Here is a 21938-nt window from a genome sequence, read left to right on the forward strand (position 1 = left end):
CCATAGTATATTTTTTTCCTACTATGGAAGTCAATGAGACCAGAAACTGTCGGGTTACTGGTTGAAACTGGCTGAATGGATTCGAAAACGGTAAAACTCAACTGTTTAACTCTGGGGGAGTTGCAAAATGAGCCTATTTCAAGAAAAAGTGGAGTCTCGCTTTAACTTGATCTATGGCGAATCACTGAAAAATAACTAGTACATTACTAAACAAAAATAATATATGGTTTGCCAAGTTGTAAATATTGTCTAAAAGGCGTTTACTGTACATTCAGTTAATCAATAATTAGTAGCTTATTTATCGCATGAATGTGTGTCCATCAATGGCTAATGTTTCCTGACTATAATGTTAAGTTAATCATTAATTATTTAAGTATGTTCCTGCTTAACTAATGCATAATCGAGTGTTTCCAGAGTGTCTGCTAAATTAAAGCAAATGCAAAAAAAAAAAAAAAACACCCTAAAATGCAAGTGTAGTTTGAGATTTGATTTTATTCACCAGGAACGGGCTAGATTGTTGAAAGCCTTCTCTACATGACAGCTGGTTGCATTGCATTGATAAATTTTGCGAAAATACACTTTTGATTTCAGACCAACTTGTGACAAATTATGCTGGGTCGAGACGAATTGCAAAAGGATGTTCAAAGTACTTAGGCTTACAGAAACACATTTGATAATGATCCTAGTATAATTGGCACACGGGACATGGATGGGGAAGGGGAGCATGTCTAACGCACCTGTAGGACACACTCAGACACCACGCCCTCTGGAACTTCTGGAAACTTTTGCCGCAGGTGGTGCAGAACCTGGTTGTCAATCTGCTGGTTTCCCTGTGCCATTCGTCTACTGCCACGACAGAACGGACTTGACCTCAGCACGCACGCGTCGCTCACCCACTATCTTAGCATCTTCTGCAATTGAAGAGAGAAGACAGAAATGCATATTTGTAAGACTGACAACCAAATGAAAAGCACTGGAAATGTGCGGCAGATGTAGTCCAACGTATGCACGTTAGGAAAAAATACGTCAAAATGCTACAGATAACAAATTAACTTTTCCGAGCAATCTCTTGGAATGATCATAATTTGGCATTTATGAGTGCAATGCTGTACAACAATATACAACTATTACTACTGTTATGGTTAACATTTGTAATGATCGAGTAGTGGTAAGGACACAACTTTGGTCATCTAAATGTTTTGCAAGGCTAGAAAATATTTGGTTACAGTTACATAAAGTTCCTCAAAAATGTAGGCTAGCTCATGTTCAAAGAAATCCCAAAAATCAGGGTTTAAAACATACCAGAACACACCAGAATATTGCCAGGAAGTATGTAAAAAAAAAAAAAAATCGGAGTAAATTTCCATAGGAATATACACATTAAACAAGGTTGCAATTTTACAAAGTCGAATATTTACAATATTAAAAATAGTAATTTAACATTGCAAGTCAACTGTAATCCGTTATAACGCTGTAAAATAGTTGTCAATGGAAACAATGAGGAACTTCTCTTTTTAGTCAAATTTCATGTTTGGATGGCCTTTCATACTGAATTCTCTTTTGGTGACTATACAGTTTATTACTCAATGCAAACGTGTGTGTGTGAGACGCCCTCTGGTGTTCAGATGGAGCAGCATTTACTACCGATCAGCCTCATTTTGGTGATCACAGAGGAGTATTGAGGGATAAAATGACTACGGGGGACTTTAATGATCTAAATAGCCCAGAAGATTCAATCAGAGTCAAATGTTCCTCAAATGTTTTTTATAAAATCACACAGAATAGAATAAAACTCAAATGCATTAAATTGCACATGTAAAGGGCGTAAAACACATCACACATTAGTTAGTTTTGATCCTGGAGTCTGATTGGCTGAGCTAGAGTAGCTGATATTACAGCACCACTGGTCTGTGTTAGCACACTCCCTTCAACCAGAGAATAAAAGGGAAAACCACAGCAGTCTAGTGATGGGGAATGATCTACAGCTCTGTTTATGGCAAACCGATTTAGTTGCAGTGCTGGATGGGACATACGCTAATGCCTTTTACGTTTCCCCAGTTTACTTGTTCAAAGTCCTTTATCTGTTCTTTAGTACATTTTCTGTTTGCACTGAACTTTAAATTCGGATAAAAGGCTGTCTCAAAAAAAAACAAAACAGATTCAGATTCAGATTATTTTATTTCATGCCATGTCAGCAGTCAGAGCTATTTTCATGGCAAAAAATAATTTACAAAAATACAAACATCACATAAATACAACAAAAACAGAACAAAAAGTCATATTATACAATATATATATTTTTTTAAATTAACATATGATAAAAAAAAAATCCAGAACCTTTTCAGGCATAATCTCATTAAATATGTCCTTCAAAGAAGTAACTTCATAAAAGAGCCTTCTGCTTGCGTTAAGTCCAGGACAGATAAAGGAATTTTACAAAACATACATAAAGTTGGGTCTTCACCTTTAAGCAAAAAAGCATGGGCCAAACATGTATGACCCATACGGCATCTGGTGTAGACCACTTGATCAAGTCTAGTTTTAAAATTGGTAGAAAGTCAGTTTGTTATTTCCAGATGAGTTTCATACAACTTATTATTCTTGCACATATTCCACTCTTCTTGCCACTTATTTAAAATATATCAGTTAATAATCGGCCTGATATCTGATGGAGGAATTTGACAATTATTAACTTCTTGATTATGAGCTTCCTTAGCAGCGGCATCAGCTTGTTCATTTAAAAAAAAAAAAAAAAAAAAAAAAAAACCCACATCCTTAAATGCTGTAACACATATTGTCCTGAAGATGGCAGCATAGTTCAAACTGTTACTAATAATACACCCATTAATTTCAAAATACACTGATTAGTGCTACCTTATTACATTAACAGCTGTTTTTTTTTTTTTAGCTAAGTAAGCAGTAAATATACATGTCTTATATGGTTATTTCAACAATTACAATCAGTTATGCATTACTGACAACACATATTGTCCTGAAGATGGCAGCATAGTTCAAACTGTTTCTAATAATACACCCATTAATTTCAAAACACACTGATTAGTGCTACCTTATTACATTAACAGCTGATTTTTTTTTTAGCTAAGTAAGCAGTAAATATACATGTCTTATATGCTTATTTCAACAATTACAATCAGTTATGCATTGCTGACAAAATGATATTCAGCACTAAAAACTTTGAGCCCCAACGGCTGTCAAGATAAAATCGGAAGAAAATAACGGTACTCATTACAGCTGGACCCTTTACCAGCTCGACCCAACACACAACTCAAGGTCAGTGCAGGTGCAGACTGACCTGGATCACGTGATCATCATTAAACACTGTGTGCTTGAAGCTCTGACATTCTCAACAGCACTGACATGGAAAACAGGAGAAACCCTGAAACACTGCTGAAGCAGGTTGTGAGAAGTAGAGGAGATATAGACTAACAATCCAAAAAAAACCCTCTTTAATTCTTCCATTTATTGGAATCAGCAGTTGAACTCAACATTTCTGCATTACCAGTAAGTACAGAGTACAAGTAGCCTATAGTTCTTTGAGCAATTGATGTCATGTATTTATTAGCTTAAAGGTGCTTTATGCGATTTCTAGCGACCTCTAGTGGGGATATTTCAGAATGCAACAAGAGCGCTCGTGCTCGTGTGCGTGATCTATCTCAAGAGCGATCATTCACTACCGGCCACACGGAGACTTTCAACGCAACGGCGAAATCATCACACAACATGCTGAAAACTAATGTAAACTCCCACTGCAGGTACAATAATAGCCTACTTTTATCAGCCTGACGTTGAACTAATGCTCTGTGCTCGTACCATGATAATGTTACAATAAACTGCATTTAGCCGACATGTGATGTAGCATAAGCCATTTCACTTTAACAATCAGCAATGTCAACATCGGTGAATGTATAATATGATAACGAAAACGGTTAGTCAACTAAACTGAACAGTTTCAGTGTATCCGCAAGATCGTAGGAAGTGACATTACTGTACTGAACGTGTCTGGAAATGTGTATTTAAACAATATGATAGTAGTGGATGAGTGACGTTAGTCAGTAGATCTAGTACAAAAAATAAGTTGCATCCTAAAGCACCTACTTTTTGTTGTCCTGGAACATTCTTTTGTATTCATGTCATGTGTCATGTAGAATTTACCTTGCTTTTTCACATTGGAGTTTACTATGTTGATCCGCGTTTTCGTCCGGAGTCGATCAGATTCACGTTTTGCCTGACGAGCTTGAGCAGATAAAACTTTTTTTGTTTTTTATATTTATGTGGAGTTTGTGTTGGAGTCTGTGTTGTGCTGGAGGCAGGACGTTTTGGGGGGTTATCAGACTCCATGTCGTCAGCTGAAGTGCTGTTGGTCGCATGGTTGACTGTAGGATAGAGAGGATAGAGCTAGGCTCGGGAGCGCGCGTGCACGTCACATCCGATGGATTTCGCAGGAAATCCGACCCGGAGACCTCACATATAAATATGAATATTGGCCTTCAGAGGTAATAGCAAAACCCGAAAAGTGGATCATTGCAATGTGTGATTACAACCCCTTCAAACACAGGCAATAAAAAAAGGATTCATTTTATAAAATAAGTTACATATAGAACCTTTAATAGGCAAAAGTTCAAAAAAAAAAAAAATGATTTACCTGACAAATTAAATGTATACACAGCTTTCAAACACTCCTGTAAATAAAAAGAAAAAAAGAGGGTGGGCAACTTTTCACACCACACAATTTTTGAAGAGTTATGAAACAAAAGGCCTAGCCTACAAACATAACAGGGTTCTACACTAAGGTTTCCCCCCCCCCCAAAAAATGTAGTCGCACACTCTTTGTGTTCAACTATGGTGTGAAACTGTCGATTTGATGCAGAAGTATAAATCACACTTTACAATCACTTTATAAAACAGAACAAGGGGAACGTGTTGGTTGCTCTCAGGAGGAGGCTAGGAGCACATCGGCACACCTGTGGACTGATCGGCATCTTTCCACAACATGGAGGAGAAACTAGTTTAGTTTAAATGTTAGCATTTAGTATTAGTATGTACTGCAGATTTAGTCGACTAAAATCTTATTGTATTTCGTCGACTAAAACCAGACTAAAACAATTCAGATGACTAAAATATAATGGGTTTAGTTCAATTGTAATGCATTAATTTAGAATTTCTCTAAAATTCCCAAACCCATAATTATACTCCCGGAGAATCCCGTTAATATGAATGATTTTAAAGTTTGAACATGCAATATAGGATTTATACGGATTTAACTACTGTGACTTAAAAATATCTTAAAATTAAATAAAACCACTTTTCCTACAGTAGAACAGTCTTCTTTTCAATGAATGATATGCATTCTTTATAACTACATTCATACATCATTCTTTACTCTTTCAAGCAGCAGATATATTTATTAGTATGAATTAAATATAATGAATCCTTTTTAAAGCTATTAACCAGCAGTGAATGCTATTCTCTTTTTTCGTTTGTTGCTTGATGACACAGACCGCATTAGGTTTATTACCCACAATCACTTTAAGACATCGGATCATGTCCAGTGACATGTGGATCCAATTGCACTGATGCACATCCGATACACTCACAACTGTTAAAGACATAACCGACATAGTTTACATGAATACTGTCCAAAACGGACATTAACGACGTTGTGTATTTGTCCATTCAGACACGAAAGAGCGCTCAGTTCAGTCCTCGCACAGTGTGTCTATGGTTCGGGTCGGGTGTGTGCACACAGAAAACCAAATACAGCTCTTTTTTTGCATCGTCACTTTTATTCAGATCTATATGTGAAGAGTTCAGATGCAAAAGCCTCTAAATGCCATTTGAAATTTTCTTCTTTAATGATGATTTTTGTCAAGCTTGTATATTTAAGTTCAGTTATTTCACTTAAATGGCAATGATAATTACCTATTAATTGTTATTTAAGTGAAATTACTGAACTTGAATATACAAGTTTGACAAAAATCATCATTAAAGAAGAAAATTTCAAATGGCATTTAGAGGCTTTTGCATCTGAACTCTTCATGTATGTCTTCTGATGAGTCATCCTTATGTGTTACAATAAACAATACATAGATAAATAATAGTTCCACCAATCAACTACCGGCACTGATATATCGGCAAAACCGGTGAATCTGTCGACCTCTAATGGGTTTTTGCGTCTTTGTCCATTTTCCTACTAATTTCTCACTTGAACTTTTTACTTTACTTTTAAACAATGTGGACTTCACATGTTTTTAATGTATTATTTACTTGTAATCATATGGCGGTAAGATTTCAGGTAACAAACTTTTCAGAACAGTTAGCTCTCTTCAGAGACAACCATATAAAGCTGAAGTGCTAGCGAGGAGTCATGTATGGTATTACCCATGATTACCATGACCTGCAAACGTATGACACTATAGAACAGAATGGTCGGGATTGTTTTCATGAGAGCCACGCGAGGTCGGTGGCGTGATTACCGACGAGCGACTCCTGTGCGACGCATCGGTCTCGTATCGCCAGTGATGGGAATAACGGTGTTATAAATAAACAACGTTACTAACGGCGTTATCTTTCTCAGTAACGAGTAATCAAATAAATTACTGTTTCCCCGTTACAACAGCGTTACCGTAAATGTGGTGTTACTATAGCCTAATTGAGCTCACTGAAGCGGTTTCCATCCGAGTAGGCTCTCTCTTCACCATAGGACCTGCAAAGTTTTTTCTCTGGTGTGTGTGTGTGTGTGTGTGAAACCACAACCAGAGATATATTTATAAGCTATCATTTTATTGTCATCACAGTTTGTCCCACGTCCATGATTCTACATTGATTAAAAAAAGAAAATCAAATGCGTTTTAGTGGTAATTATTTTATACGGAAATCATTTATAATTCAGATGAGAATAAAGTTAGGGTTAATTAAAATTAAGGAAAACAAATATTGATCTAAAATATAGCAAATTAATTTTACACTCATTCAAGTACAATGGGCTCTATGCACGGCGTTATTTCCGGTGAAGGATTAAGGATGCTCGATAACTTCCGCCGATCGTAGAGTCCAATGCAATACCGAGAATTTATATTGAATTTTATACTCCATGGTTATACTAATGAAACATTAGTCACAAAAACCGATAAAACAGACACCCCTCGTTGTGTTTATGCTTCTTTTTAAAATTATATCAAATAAACATAACTATATATAAAATTACACCTAAACGTATGTACGTTTCGTTTCAAAGACGGGAGGTCAGTAAATATTGAAGACTCTGCCATAATCCCGTTTTCTCCGGTTTTCCTCCGCTTTAATCTACACAACCGGAAATGGACGAGCATCCTTACGTCAAATGCGGAACTTATGCGTGCATATAGCCCATTACCAGCGATTGAGCGATGTAGCCATTTTCTTGAACACAATGGCCAATCAGAAGCATGTAAGATAGACTCCCCTCACCGCTCAAAATTGACTTTCTGTTCAGTGCTGAATTCTGTATGCTGGCAAATCCTCTAATTATAACAAACAGCATGTGGATATTATGAAAGACTCATTGTGCAGTCAGTTTCATTGAGATCGCACAATCAGTAACGTTAGACTATGCACGCAGGAGCTGCTTGCTTTTATGTTAAATTAACAGTGGTTTGCGAGTTAATGCTTTAATAACAAATAATTTAGAGTGGGGTCGGGTTTTGTTTAAATCCATTTTATTTGTTTTTGGTATTTATTCAAGTGCATTTTGTGTTAACAGAGACCTTGCTTTTATTGTTTTTGGTTGTTTTGTTCATATTGTGGTGGATATTTTAAATGTTTCCCAATTTCAGTGTTAAATAGTCTTTAGAAATAAAAGTTTATTGATCTTTGAAAAGGTGTACCTGCATTATTATGCCATTAACATTATTTTAGATACTTAGGTAAATGGTCTCGGAACGACAATATTATCATTTATGGCAATAATTTCTTGGACAATTTACTGTCCAACAAAATTTGTTATCGTGACATGCCTAATTAGCCCATCATGCATCCAACCATCCAAGTATCCATTTCAGTCGTACTGAATTCATTCCGATTGATGAATCTGAATGTATTGTAGTTTACATGAGCGCTAAACGTGATCGGGTTAATGTGCGTGTTAAGGCTTTATGCTACAAATTGGAATACATTTTTTGACACCCCGCACACTGTACGAATACAGAGTTTCCTGCTGTTTGCACTTAACTATTCTCCTACATTGGTTCTTTATTTGTATTAAACAGCAGACTTAATATTTATCTATTTCTGTCCATAATTCGGAGACTATGAACATATAAACCATTGTGCCATGCTGTGTGTATTTATTACACAGTAAAAAGGCCCGTCTCCGCGGCCCAAACCTGTGGTCATCTGTGGATGAGAGTCTGAAACAAGGACGGGTGGGACGTTGTCCTGCTCCACTTCACAGACGCAGTGAAAGGAGAATTATAGAACAAAGGGACACTTATTTATATGACGCGTTATTCATTTATGCAGCTCGTTCACATGTCTTCCTTTCAGTTTCAGTGTTTACATGTTCTCTCGTTTGGGTTAGAAAAGGAATAAAGCACCCCTTTCAAACGAATCGAAATTATTTGTAATAGAGTTGACACTTTGAGGATTAAATGGGTTATGTTAGAAGTTACTTGTTTTTACAGTTTTTTTACAACCACTTTGCTACTATTTTCAGAACCTTGACGTCATTTTTCACAACTCTAGACACAAAACTCACAACGTTAATCACTTGTAACACAGGCTGTCTAATGTTCAAAACATTGCACTGTGCGTTCACATCTTTAAAGAAATCTTGTACTTGCACAATCATTGGTGCAAAAAACAAATTTACTGTGAAATACCATTGAAACATAACTAAAGCAACCACACACACAAGCAACCGATAGTTTCACTATGGCACTGTTCATACAATCATTAAATATTGTAGAAAAAAGTAGAGAGAATGCACACATAGCGGAATCATTGAACAAAGTGTGTGATATATTGATGCCAAAACACTACAGTACAATCACAACATAGGTTTATTGGAATCAAAGCAAAAATATATAATATTACTGTTGGCTACATCCATGGATATCGCAGTCGAATTGGTTCATGCTGCACGCTAATTGGCGACAAGGAATCACTTATAATTGAAACTGTCATGATTTACTGTAAACATGGAAGATTGTGGAACTACATTAAAAGTAATGCAACAGTTACGCATCATTTTGAGCAGTTGTATCAATTGATAGTTTGATCAATGTAAGGAAACGATAGACACTCATTTGAAATGTAATGTGTGAATTGCCTTTTGAAATAGTCGTACTGTGATTTTCAGTTGTGTCATATTGAACAGGTGATTTATGTTGAATGAACAAATGATCTAAGTTGTATGTGTATTGTATCCAAGCAATTGAGAAAAGGGTTAAAGTTTTGAAAAATGTGCATTTTGATCATTGGTTGTGAGTTTTGTGTCTAGAGTTGTGAAAAATGACATCAAGGTTCTGTAACAAAGCGATTGTAAAAAACTGTAATGTTTTTATGAGATATCTGTAGTGACTGCATGATCATATCACCGTCTTATTTACCGCAATGTGAGCCACAAACGAAAATTTGGGCAGTGCAGTAGGATAACTGTAGAGTAGCACTGTCAGAGCATTTACATTTTTCACCACTTCTCACAAATGTTACTGTTATTGATGTACATCTGCACCTCAACTCAAACTCAGTGCTTTATTTGTCTTTTTATTGCTTGTAATTTGAGTATTACTGACTGTTTATCTATCTTCAATAAGCTTGCTTAGTGAGTGATGCAGAATATTAGCTCATGTAAATTGACACCCACTTGATAACTTCTATTGAAAAACTATGATTAACCTCCTATGCAGTTGGGAAAGTAGGGTTTTCTGTGGAGCTTCCACCATTTAACGCTGTTTGAACGCCCTAACTAATTTCAGCTATTAGCCCAGAGACTATTTCACTGCCTTAGTTATTGTATACATCTGTTGTGCAATCTGTTTTGGAAAAAGGAAGAGGGGAGGACACAAAAAAGAGAGAAAAAAATGTCAATTCACTTGTTGCTCAATAGGAAATATTCCATTTTCTACCCCAAGGCTAAAGAGGCCATTTTAGAGTTGCAAAACAAAAGCAATGCAATTTTAATATAGTGCTTCTAATGCTTGGTTGTTTGAGACAGAGAACATCCATTCATCGCCCTCGGCAAAGCCACAGCTCAACGAAATGAGCCGCTGCCTAAACAAGACTGCAGTGGAGAGCTGCGCCGTCTGCCACACCCACACAATGAACAAACAACACTACAAGACTCAACAACACATATAAACGCACTCCAAAATCTGTGATGTAGCCCAGCTTAAAAAATAGGCTAACACCTAAATAAGCCAAACGTGAGCAAATTTAGAGAAACAAATTGCTTTGGTGAGTAAATAAAACTTGCCAAAAACTGGTAACTTCATAACGAGAGGCATAATACACCGTTCAAACCACTTTTACCTTAAGCCCGGAACACACCAAGCCGACGGTCGGCCGTCTGGCAGATTTTGTGCGTCGGCCAACTAAGTTTCCTCGGTGTGAAACGCACGGTTCCGTGCCGTTGGCTGAAAATAGTCCTCGTCGGCTTTGTTTCGCGCAATTCGACATGTTGAATCGGCTTCGGGCCGTTGGGGAAAGAGAGAACTCTGATTGGCTGTTAAGCTTAGTGAAAGAGTCATTGAACGAGAATAAACACAAAACAGCCAGCAAAAAAGTCAAAACGGTAACGATAGAAGGCTGTTTTATGTTATGTTACTCATCTCACCTGAGTGTTCCTTGGCGAATATTTCAATATTAACATGAGTGGAGTGGAATAAAGAAAGCATTTAGCAGGATTGATATTCAAAAAGGTAAGCACGCGCTGCTTTGTTTACGTTACGTGTATCTGCAGCCGGCAGCGTCGGTAGGGTTGGGTATCGAGAATCGAGTATCGATTGGAACCGAGACTAACTTTTCGTTTTCCCCGGAATCGTTCAAAAGTTAAAATTTCGATTCCTAGTTTCGATATTCACAGTCCGCCGAGCGGAAGAAGAAACCGCTGAACAACACCAACGAAGAAGCGTCTACCAGAAGTGTTGGCATAACCACGCGAGTCGAACATGAGTAGCTTACGTCGGCGGTCCAAAGTGTGGCTTCACTTTTCTAAAAATAACGAAATCTCGGCAAAATGCAAAATTTGTGACAAAAGGAGTATTTTTACAGAAGGAGTATTTCCTTTAGAAAGGATTATTTCCTTCAGAAAGGCCGTTGGTTAGCAAGGTTAGCTAAACTTTTTTGACCCTGCCTCTTAAAAGAATCGGAATCGAGAATCGTTAGGAACCGGAATCGAAACAAGGAATCGGAATCAGAATCGTTCAAATTCAAACGATACCCAACCCTAAGCGTCGGTTTTCCTTTTTGAATGACGAATATAGACTAATATATCTGCAGAAATAGACAGTTGGCTCATTACACGCAGGCACAGAACGCACATTATAGCGGACAGTCGCCTGTAGTTCTCTCGGTGTGTTCAGGTGCAGCTTTTTACCTCGACAAGAGGGGACGAGAGGCGACATCAAAGTTGGCTTACATCAGCGCTAGTTCGTTGGTGTCGGCTTGGTGTGTTCCGGGCTTTAGAGGAAATTTCGGTGGAAAAGTCCACACAATTGTGCAATATTCCTTGAACTTGTCCACCAACAACAAAAATGTCTGGCTTGCGCTTGTTCATCTAGCCTAATGGCAGTGAATGGTGCCAAATGAACCATGTTATATTTTATTATTTGCATTTAGCATAGTTCTCTTTATCTCTATCTCTCTCTCTCTCTGCTATCCATGAGCTTACCACAAAAAGGTTTGGTCTGCAAAAACGAATTGAGTTCAAAATGCAAAACATCTGCTTTGATCATTGTTAGTGTTGACAAGTATGCACCTCTCATCAGGTGTGCATGTCTTCAAGTTTAGTGCAAGTCAAGTGTTCAAACAATCTGAAGGGAGCAGGTTACCGGTCACCACTTTTTCCATGGGTTCATTTTCCTATCAGGTACATAACTCTATAGCTAGTCAACCAATCTGAACCACTGGTTTCAAAAAAAATGGATTTAGGAAAGAAAAAATCTTTTGAAGCGTGAAAACCCCCCAAAACAAATTTAGTATGAACCATTTACAGTGTAATACTTGACTATCAAAGACCTCTTGCTTAGTGAAGTCCTCAGATCTGATTCTGTTTTTGTTGGCCATTAGGCAAATTAATAAAAAAGTGATTCTCTTTGAGAAAACTATCACTTTCCCAAAAACACGTATTCGTGTTTATTGACCAAGCCAAGTGTTTGGTTTGGAAAATAATGCTCAACGCACACTGAGCCTATTGTTGTCAGTACTTCAAAACAAGTATGGCCATGTGTGCGATGAGGAAAATCATCCGTTTAGAAACGTACAAAACAAGTTTCGTTTTCATTTTTTAATGTTCTTTTATTTCCAATTAGTCCTTAAACCACTTGTTTTGATATATTTCCAAATATGTTTGTTTTTCACTTTATCAACATTAACGAATCAATATGCCTTTCAACTTGTACAACTTGTTTTTTAATTAACCAAGTGTGAAGATGATCCAAACGGTTTTTGGTGCCAACTGTATTTGACATGCATGTTTTGCACACAGTTGTTTAGCGAATGCTTTAGTGACAAGATAATAGGGCTGGGCACTCTAATCTGTTTGAAACATTTGTTTACTTTTAGCAGCTTTTGTGTTCATTTTTTATTGTATTTAAAGGTTCAGAGTTATTTTTGTTATAAGAAAACGTTACCTGTTAAAGTCCCCCTGATCAATCATTCGATCCATTAAAACTAATCTTTAATCACCAAAATTACATATTTAAATGTTTTCTCCTTGTTTTTTTTTTCTTCATGCCTAAAAATACATCAAAATTTGAAGAGGATCAAAATCTTTCATCAAATACATGAATTTTGAACAATCCCCGTTCTTGTCTTATGACAACTTTGATTAACTTTTCTGATCCACTTCAACTGTTGACTACTGTAGCTTGAATTTAACCCTTGCCTCCTATGGACTTAAAACTGTATCACAATATTTTCTGGTATTTATTGCGATAACGATATCAATGACGATTGAAATATAGTCCCATTCACCACTGTTTTCGGCTACAAGTGATAGCTGCATGTAGTCTTGAGAGCCTCAGAAACACAAACACTGATCTAAAGTAAAACATGCCCATCATCAAATAGGCTCATAATATACCAATTACATAAAATAATAATAATAAAAAAATAAAACACCAGCTGGAAAAGCATATGGAAAAATTTCTTCTCTAAAAGTGCAGATAAGGTTTAAACAGTGAAACTGTACTGGAAAGCATCACAAAATGATAAGTCCAATCAATTACAAGTTTGAAATGTAAACACGGATTCTGTATTGAATACACTCAAAAATATTGCCAACAACAAAAGTAACAATCCATGTATGGATGCATATTTGTCCTTTTAACAGAACTTAGGACTGGTTGTGGTGCTTAAGATATTGTTGCTCATTCAGTGTTTCTGTAAAAAAAAAAAAAAAATAACAATAATACTGATAAGATAATAATACTACTATTAACTAATAACAATATAAACCGCACTAAGGATTGATGAGCTTCTGGGTTCATGAATGTTAATTCGTTGTCTGCGTTCGGAAAGAAGTTTGCTTTTGATTTCAATGAAGAACAAAATGTAGATCAAGAATCGTTTTGGAATTTCTCACGACTCCCAACCCTAATCAATAGTAACAAAGGACAAAGATAATTGTGATTTTTTGGATGCGTGCAGCCGCGATACAATGTTCCATTCATTCAAATGAAACAGGATGACTAATCGATTCTTAAAATTTAAGAATCGATATCGATATTTATTACCCAGCCCTACTCTCTACTATGCCGTTGGAGGAGAGACATACTGCCCAAAATATTGCAGGGTGGCTGGAAGAAATATTGGACAAATTTGAAATTCTTCCTGATAAAATATCTGCTATTGTGCATGAAAATGGGGCCAACATTGTGGCTGCTGCTCGATTACTGGAGGAGAAATATGGATGGGCCTCTCTCATATGCACAGGTCACACATTGCAGCTTTTTCTCACATTTGCTTTTAAACGCCAGATCATTGCCAAAGCGGTTGGAGCTTCACGATGCCTTGAGCATTTTAAAAGAAGTGAGTTTGCATCCACCAAACTGAAGCAAAAACAACAACAAATGGGCACAACTGAACACAAATTTATCTAGATGTTAGTACTAGATGGAATAGTACTTATCAGATGATCAGAGCAATGCTGTCGGACCTGTGACAAAAACTGGCAAGCAACATTTACACTTAAAACCAGACCAATGAAGCCTAATTGGAGAGCTTTCAACAGCCCTGAAGCCTTTTGAGTAGATGAGTGGTGAAAAATACACTGTAATTTCCTCTTTGCCACCACTGCTAAAAGGATTGGTCAAGTCAATTCAAGCCAAGGTATGGATTTTGAAACACCAGATACACCAGCGTTCCTTCGCACAGCTGTAGAACAGCGATGGAAGAGTGAAACCACTTTCTGTGAAACATCACATAACACTGTAATCCTTAGTTCTTCCCTGGATCCAAGGTTTTTAAACTAAAATGTCTTTCTTCTGAGGACAGCTTCAAAGTTCAAGTCAAAGTCCAAATGAAGGCAGTTGAAATGCAGCAGCTGCCGCCCCCCTGTGTCCAGCATCACACAGCACCTGACAGTACACCACCTGCTCCTGAAAAGGCTCCTGTCTCCTTATTTTTTTACATTTGATTATTCACTTTCTGTAGCATTTCTGACTTAGTTAAATTATATTGTTATATATAGATCTGTACTTGCAAAAAGTAGTAGTTTTATCTTTGATTCATTGCATGGACTTTTTGAAGTGTCAAAGTGGTAGTTGCGTAGACTAGAGGTCTTCACAGTGAAACCCGTCGACCCGGGACCTGTACGGGTTCGGGTCTATATTTTAAATGATCAGCCGGGTCCAGGTTGGGTCCGAATCTATTACTTCGGGTCCCGGGTCTGTTTAACATTGTGCGATCGGAGTCATCGGACTTGATCAGAGTCAGAATGAGTCAGTCAGCACTGCTTGTGTTTTTTTTGCAACTTGTTAAATTAGAAAAAGAAAAGTGTGAGCCAAAAAAAAAAAAAAAAACGCAGACTCAGAATCAGAGTTAATGCAAGTGCACGGTAATAATGGAAACCTTCATGAATGATGTGCGAAAAAAGCTAAAAAACAAACCTACTATGTAGTAGGGGTGTAACGGTACATGTATTCGTATTGAACCGTTTCGGTTCGAGGCTTCCGGTTCGGTACGCATACAAACCGAACGATTGCTTGGACCATTTTTCCTGCCGGCAAAATTCGTGCTGACGCGGCCAACACAACGTTGCGCAACATCAAATGGCAAGCGTAATGAAAGCAGAACGAAACTGCGCTACTCGTTATGTGCTTCATGGATCGTTTATCAGTTTGGACCAGCAAAATCTGTGCAGCGCGAGCCGATCTCGATCAAGCAACACTGTTACTACACAGCGCTAAGAGATCCGGTAAAGGAAACATTTGAATTCGCCACTGAGGTAATAACATCGCTGCGAGATCTAGTGAGAAGCATTCACATTTCTCCGTTATTAACCGTAGATCTCTATTAGATCAAACAGCGCTGTCATGGAAACCAGGAGAAACATTGTGCCGTGAATGAACTAGTAATACTTTCGTCCACAGACCAGCAACATTCACCATGGATTTAATATAGTAACACTAACTGGAACCAGTTTGGCTGGAATGGAGAAATGCTTTCAAGTACTTCACACATCTTTTTCCAGCACTTCAAAATTCAAACATTATCTAAATAAATTTGAAGGATGAACAAATAATGTTTTGGTCATCACATTAAAAATAACATTTAAATATATATATTTAAATGTTATTTTTAATGTGATGACCAAAACATTATTTGTTCATCCTTCAAAGATGACTACCATTTATAAACCTGAAAGTTTCAAGATCTAGGAAAACTCACACTTATTTAAAAATATATTTTCTTTAAACAAAAAGGAAATTTTTCTGGCATTTCTTTCTTTTTGCTGTATCGAAAACGTACCGAACCGTGACTTTAAAACCGAGGTACGTACCGAACCGTGATTTTTGTGTATCGTTACACCCCTAGTCCGAATCTATTACTCCGGGTCCCGGGTATGTTTAACATTGTGCGATCGGAGTCATCGGATCAGAGTCAGAATGAGTCAGTCAGCACTGCTTGTGTTTTTTTTTTTGCAACTTGTTAAATTAGAAAAAGAAAAGTGTGAGCCAAAAAAAAAAAAAAAGAGCAATCTCACTCTCTCTCTGCCGTTAGAAGCGTAGCACGCAGACTCAGAATCAGAGTTAATGCAAGTGCACGGTAATAATGGAGACCTTCATGAAAAAAAGCTAAAAAACAAAGAGTATAAAACCTACTATGTAGGCTACTAAGTGTCATTTTGAGTTCGTGCTCCTATCATGTGACATTGTAAATACAAGTTCAAATCGCAAAAATGCTTGCAGACTTTGAGTTGACACACTCATATTTATATTTCAAATCAGTAGAGATGCACCGATTACAATTTTCTAGGCCGATTTTAATTGAGTTTGACCTGCCGATACTGATTTTAGCCGATTACGATTTTATTTTTCTAACCACTTTTTTATTTTCAATAACACAAATATTGATATATTTTTATAAAACACCATATTCTTTTACTCAAACTCAATAATAAAAACAAGTTTAAATGGGTAGATTTTCTTTTCCGACACAGCCTACTCCAGTTCTTGTTAAAACACACAACATGCAAATTATGTGCATTTTGGACACTCCTGCTCGACGCTCCCGGTGTGAATGCACTTATTGTTAACATGTAAGCCGAAAAAAATATGTGCAGTTCATGCTTGCGGTTTAAAACGGCCGTAATTCATGAGGTTTTCTGCAGGTGCTTTATGTGTGCACGTGTGATACTTATGTTGCGCGGCGTTAATCATCACGGCCGATCACGTGAAAATCATCCGGTTCCGGTCACGCGTCGGTCAATCGGTGCATCTCTACAAATCAGCAACAAAATCTGATGTGAACTGTCACATAAATGTTTTCTATGACCCTCAAATTGCATAAAAGAACATATTTTAGGTTGATCCAGCTAGCGCGTGTCATATTTCTATGGTAACCAGAGCTTCCGCCAAACCGCGCTTTACATTTTCTCCCGTTTTTATAATAATATAACTGAACCGTCTTGTTTAATCTTAAAGTTTTGGTGGTCAGATTCAGACTCAATGCAGAGCAGAGAACACAGATATGATAGCAAATAAATAACGTCAGCGGCCATGGCACTGAATGAGCAATCGTTATTATACTTCAAAAGGGCAAACAGTTCAAGTTATTATGCGAGTTAATTCGAGTCAGAATGTACCCATTACAAAGTTGCATTTGTCATCCATCACCGTGACATCAAGTGGACTTTTATAGCTGAAATAATGACTGAATTAAGTTTGGAATAACGAGAGAAATAACATTTCTTGTCGGTGGATTGTAATGCATCACAGTCATGTAACGTTACAAGGAAGTGAGACGATGGCTACTAAAATTAGGCAAGACAAAAAGGTTTATTTTTCGCAACTTGTGGGAAATAATTTGTGAAAATCGGGTCCAGTCGTGTTTGTGTCTTCCCGCCGGGTTCGGGTCCAGTTTTCACCTCTACAAGAAGACAGCATTAAGTATGATGTATTATAATGTAGCTTTAGCACAAAGAGCTCTGATTGCATTTACTGCATGAGCAGCTATATCTGACTTACACCATGGAGGGTGTAAAGTAATGCTGTGTGGTATGAGCTGTCCACCTCTAGTCTCTATATTTGGCTGCCATGGTGTAGTCAGTTCAAGTCTGGACCCTCACTGCTGTACAGCCACAGTAAGTACATTTACATGCACAGGTATCAAACTACAGCAGGGTTACGTAGTTGAGTTTTCTACATCACATCTGTCTTTCGAAGCAAGCACCCGGCGGGGAGACCAACTGTGGTCAGATAATGTCTGTACTGGACATAGCCAAGCTACTAGGGCTGCAGCTATCGATTCTTTTTGTAATCGATTGATCTAGCACTTAATCGATCGATTAATCGAGTAATCGGATAATTTGTTTGTGTGTTTTTAAGCAACCAAAACAAATAATGTATTACGAAAATGATAAGGTGTTTGGCTTTTATTACCTTAAAAAAATAGAGGTATTTATTCCAACTGCAACATTTGGCTCCACAACTAATTATTGCAATTTTTACCCATTTAGTGTTTATAAGTGCCAGTGCCAACAATTATATAACAATACAGTTAAAACAATTTACTGTAAAACCTGTTACATGTAGCCCATAACATGTACAACTTTGAATACAAACTTAAATAGTAAAGCCCATTTTGGCCTTAGTTTTGTCTTCTTAATACAACATTACAAAAAAAGGATTGCACCTTCTGCAAATTACCCACCTGGAAACAAAAATAAATTAATATAAAATATCAACCCAAACAGGTACACAAATAAATGGAAATAAAACAATTATAAATAAGAATCAGACTTTTTCAACTACAATCTCAAGACAAACATCAGGGTGTGTGTGTCTCACACTATTTGTTCCTCCATCACGTCCCGGTGAATGTATGCTGAAATTTTTGTTGCGTGACTACATAAAAGTTTAAGCATATGATGAATTGCCGCAATTGGTCTGACAGGCGCGTGAGAGAGACATGGGTGCGCGCGCTCGCTTACCTCTGCCGTCGTGCGCGAGCCGCGGTTAGGAGCTCAACATCTCGCATGCGCGCTCGCACTAGATTACAAGATATTTTAACTTGCGAATTAATATGCGGCGGTAAAACTAGTCGATCACGAGTGGCTCAACAGGTAGATCTATAGACAAACTCATCTTTCAGGCATTTGACCGAAGGGATTGACACTTCAGCGTGAGAAATCGAATTGGGCAAGTCACTGAATGCGTGAGAGTTGGCAGCCCTGCCAGGTATACTTTGCAGACACATTGCATCTTGTTCTCTCCCTTTATAAACATATAATGATCCCAAACTTTAGACATTCTCTGCCATTTATGAAGTCAAATGTATCATGCGCTATGGTGTGCTTCCTGAATAACGGTCCGTGTGAAACAATCAGATCCCTGCGTGCGCGTAAAGTGCGCGTCATAGGAATTTAACAAGGCTTCGAGGCAGATCTTTTGCCTCGAGGAATTTTTGTAATCGAGTAACTCGAGTAACTCGAGGAATCGTTTCAGCCCTACAAGCTACAACTACACTATCCGCGTCTGGACTAAGGTGTTTATACAAAATTGACTTTGCTTCAGTCCAACTGTATTCCTAAACTCCCTAGTACACTATGATTTCATAAACTTTACCAACTCTAAACTGGCAAAAATAAACAACCAGGCACCAGAAGCTTCAGGCTTTGGCAAACTGATCAAACACACTGTGAGGACATTACGCAGAGTAATGATCGACCGATATATCAGCTGGCCTATCGATATTTGCAATTTTTACGTGTATCGGAATCGGCCAATACACGGCTGCTGCGTTCGCCCATAGTTTTTTTTCCCCGGCATTATTTATAGACAGACATCCACAGGCCGATCTGCTGGAAACGCTGCAGTTCACGTGCCCCGCCCTCCCCCACTAGCAGAGTGCAACCTGCTCTTCAAGATAATGGTAACTTTTAAACTTTCAAAAATAGGGATGGGCATGATTAATCGACGATGGATTATTGATCATTAAGAATTTCGTCGATCACATTAATTTGTTATCGATTATCATTAATCGATGAAGAGCGCTCGTGCACGTGGCCGTGAGCGACTCATTGGTTAAATGAGCATAAACGTGCATGTCAAAATGCTTTTATGACGCGAAATTAATGTAAACACGGTGAGTTCTTAAACCAACAGGACAAACCACATTTACAATTTCAAGAGATATGTGCATTAGTGTGAATGCAGCTTATCGTATCTAAACTGAGGGGGAAAATCACTCCAGCTCTTGAATGAAAAACATTGAGACAGCCTACTTTTAAATACTGAGACCACTCTTTCTTTATTGCTTGTAATGCTTTTTTTGTTTCTCTTTAATTTCTAGCTTTTATATTTTGAAGATATATTATTTTATAAAGCCTATTTAAAATTCTTAACATTGGTTTAATTAAATGTTTTTTTTATTATTATTTTTAAAGTATGATTTTTACACATGTAATTAAATACATTAAGTGTTATTAAGATTAATTAATAAAAAAAAGTAGATTGGATCATGAGCTGCCTAAAGATCCCATCCCTACTCTACAATGATTTATTGCTTGTCTACAGAAGGTAAAGAACTTTTTTTTTTAAATCGCATATTAAATCGCAATCGCAATATTGGTTAAAAAAAAAAAAAAAAAAAAAAAATCGCAATTAGATTATTTTCCATAATCGTTCATCCCTAAAAGGGTGTACACGTGGAATCACTCGGATGTTTAACGGCGTAGACATACACGCATACACACGGATAGCTGAAAATGTGTATAGATAACACGCCACTTAACTTGAAAGTAAAAGTAAAAATGCAAAAGTCATGTTGTCATGTTGGCTCATTTTATTTTATGTGGAAAAATTTAAACCATTGCAGTACATAGTTTGTTTCTTTTAAAATAAAGTACAGTGTGCACTGTGCACTTTATTAGGCTGGTTGCTACTGTGTGCAACAGTGTAATTATTTCATTTATGCTTAAATAGTTATTTTCAGCACTGAACTTTTTTTTGTTCTACCTCATGTTTTTAATATTTGTTAAAAAATGTATCTACTTGTTCTACCTCACATGTTTTTACTATTTGTTAAATATATATTTTTAAAGTTAAATAAATATTACTTTTATTAAATTTAGACCTGTAACATTTTTTAACATCATGTCATTTTTATGATGTAAATTGAGGGAGCAAAACGTATCAGCCCCAAATATCGGCTCAAGAAAATCGGCAGCCCGTATCGGTCATCGGCTAAGGCTGATGGGAGAAAAAAAACTAGGGATGCACTGAAATGAAAATTCTTGGCCGAAACCGAAAAAGAGGAAACCAAGGCCGAAAACTGAAACACCGAAAGAAATTATGCCAATTATTAGTATCATTGCATTTATGGCTATGACTGTGTACAAACGTTACTAAAATCAAGGCATTGCAATTGCATAAATTAATATAAAAATTTCAAAGAATAAATCAATTACAAATTATGCAAATATTTATTTAGCACAATGCACAGTATAAAATAAATTTCAAACTAAAATGTTTTTGACCCCACTCATGTGTACATTAAATAATAATCTAATGGCCTGCAGAAAGGTTTTAAAATTAAATGTTCTCTAATAAAAACAAAGCCGAGCGCGAACTTATCACACCAGCACCCTTTGCACGTCTAAATTAGTTTCTTACATGTTAAAAATTTAGCATACAATAGCATAAAAAGCCTTTTTAAATGAACAAAGGTTCATGATTAATACAAATGTCCATGAAACATGTTTAGTGAATGTAGAAAATATTTAAGAGAGCATTAATTTAGTTCTATACATGTTCCCATATATATTTTTTTGTAATGTCACAAGTAATAATCTCAGGGTTTACTGGGAAAACCCAGACAACTTCCGGCCTTTAGATTTGCTCTGCAAGTTATTATAGCAAAGAGCTCATTTAAGTCCATTTCTAATCTGTCGAAGACGAAGTTGAGGGGGGTTGCCATTCTTGTTCGCAGAACCATCCCATTTCTATTCAAATCGCAGACTACCAATCCAGGTGGGAGGTTCATACTTGTCACGGGTA

General features: G+C 37.0%; 1 protein-coding gene across 4 annotated transcripts in view; it reads right to left on the bottom strand.

The window, feature by feature from the left end:
- tab2 (TGF-beta activated kinase 1 (MAP3K7) binding protein 2) overlaps positions 1–21938 on the bottom strand; it is a 66475-nt gene that overhangs the window by 33081 nt on the left and 11456 nt on the right. For all 4 annotated transcript variants that reach the window (XM_089118341.1, XM_089118342.1, XM_089118343.1 and 1 more), the window contains exon 2: positions 738–911. In XM_089118341.1, the coding sequence (XP_088974467.1) occupies positions 738–839 (102 nt within the window). In that variant the 5' untranslated portion in view covers positions 840–911. The remainder of the gene's footprint in view (positions 1–737; positions 912–21938) is intronic.

Source organism: Pimephales promelas, chromosome 13 (genome assembly GCF_988280905.1).
Source record: "Pimephales promelas chromosome 13, fPimPro1.hap1.1, whole genome shotgun sequence".
NCBI classification, from domain to species: domain Eukaryota; kingdom Metazoa; phylum Chordata; class Actinopteri; order Cypriniformes; family Leuciscidae; genus Pimephales; species Pimephales promelas.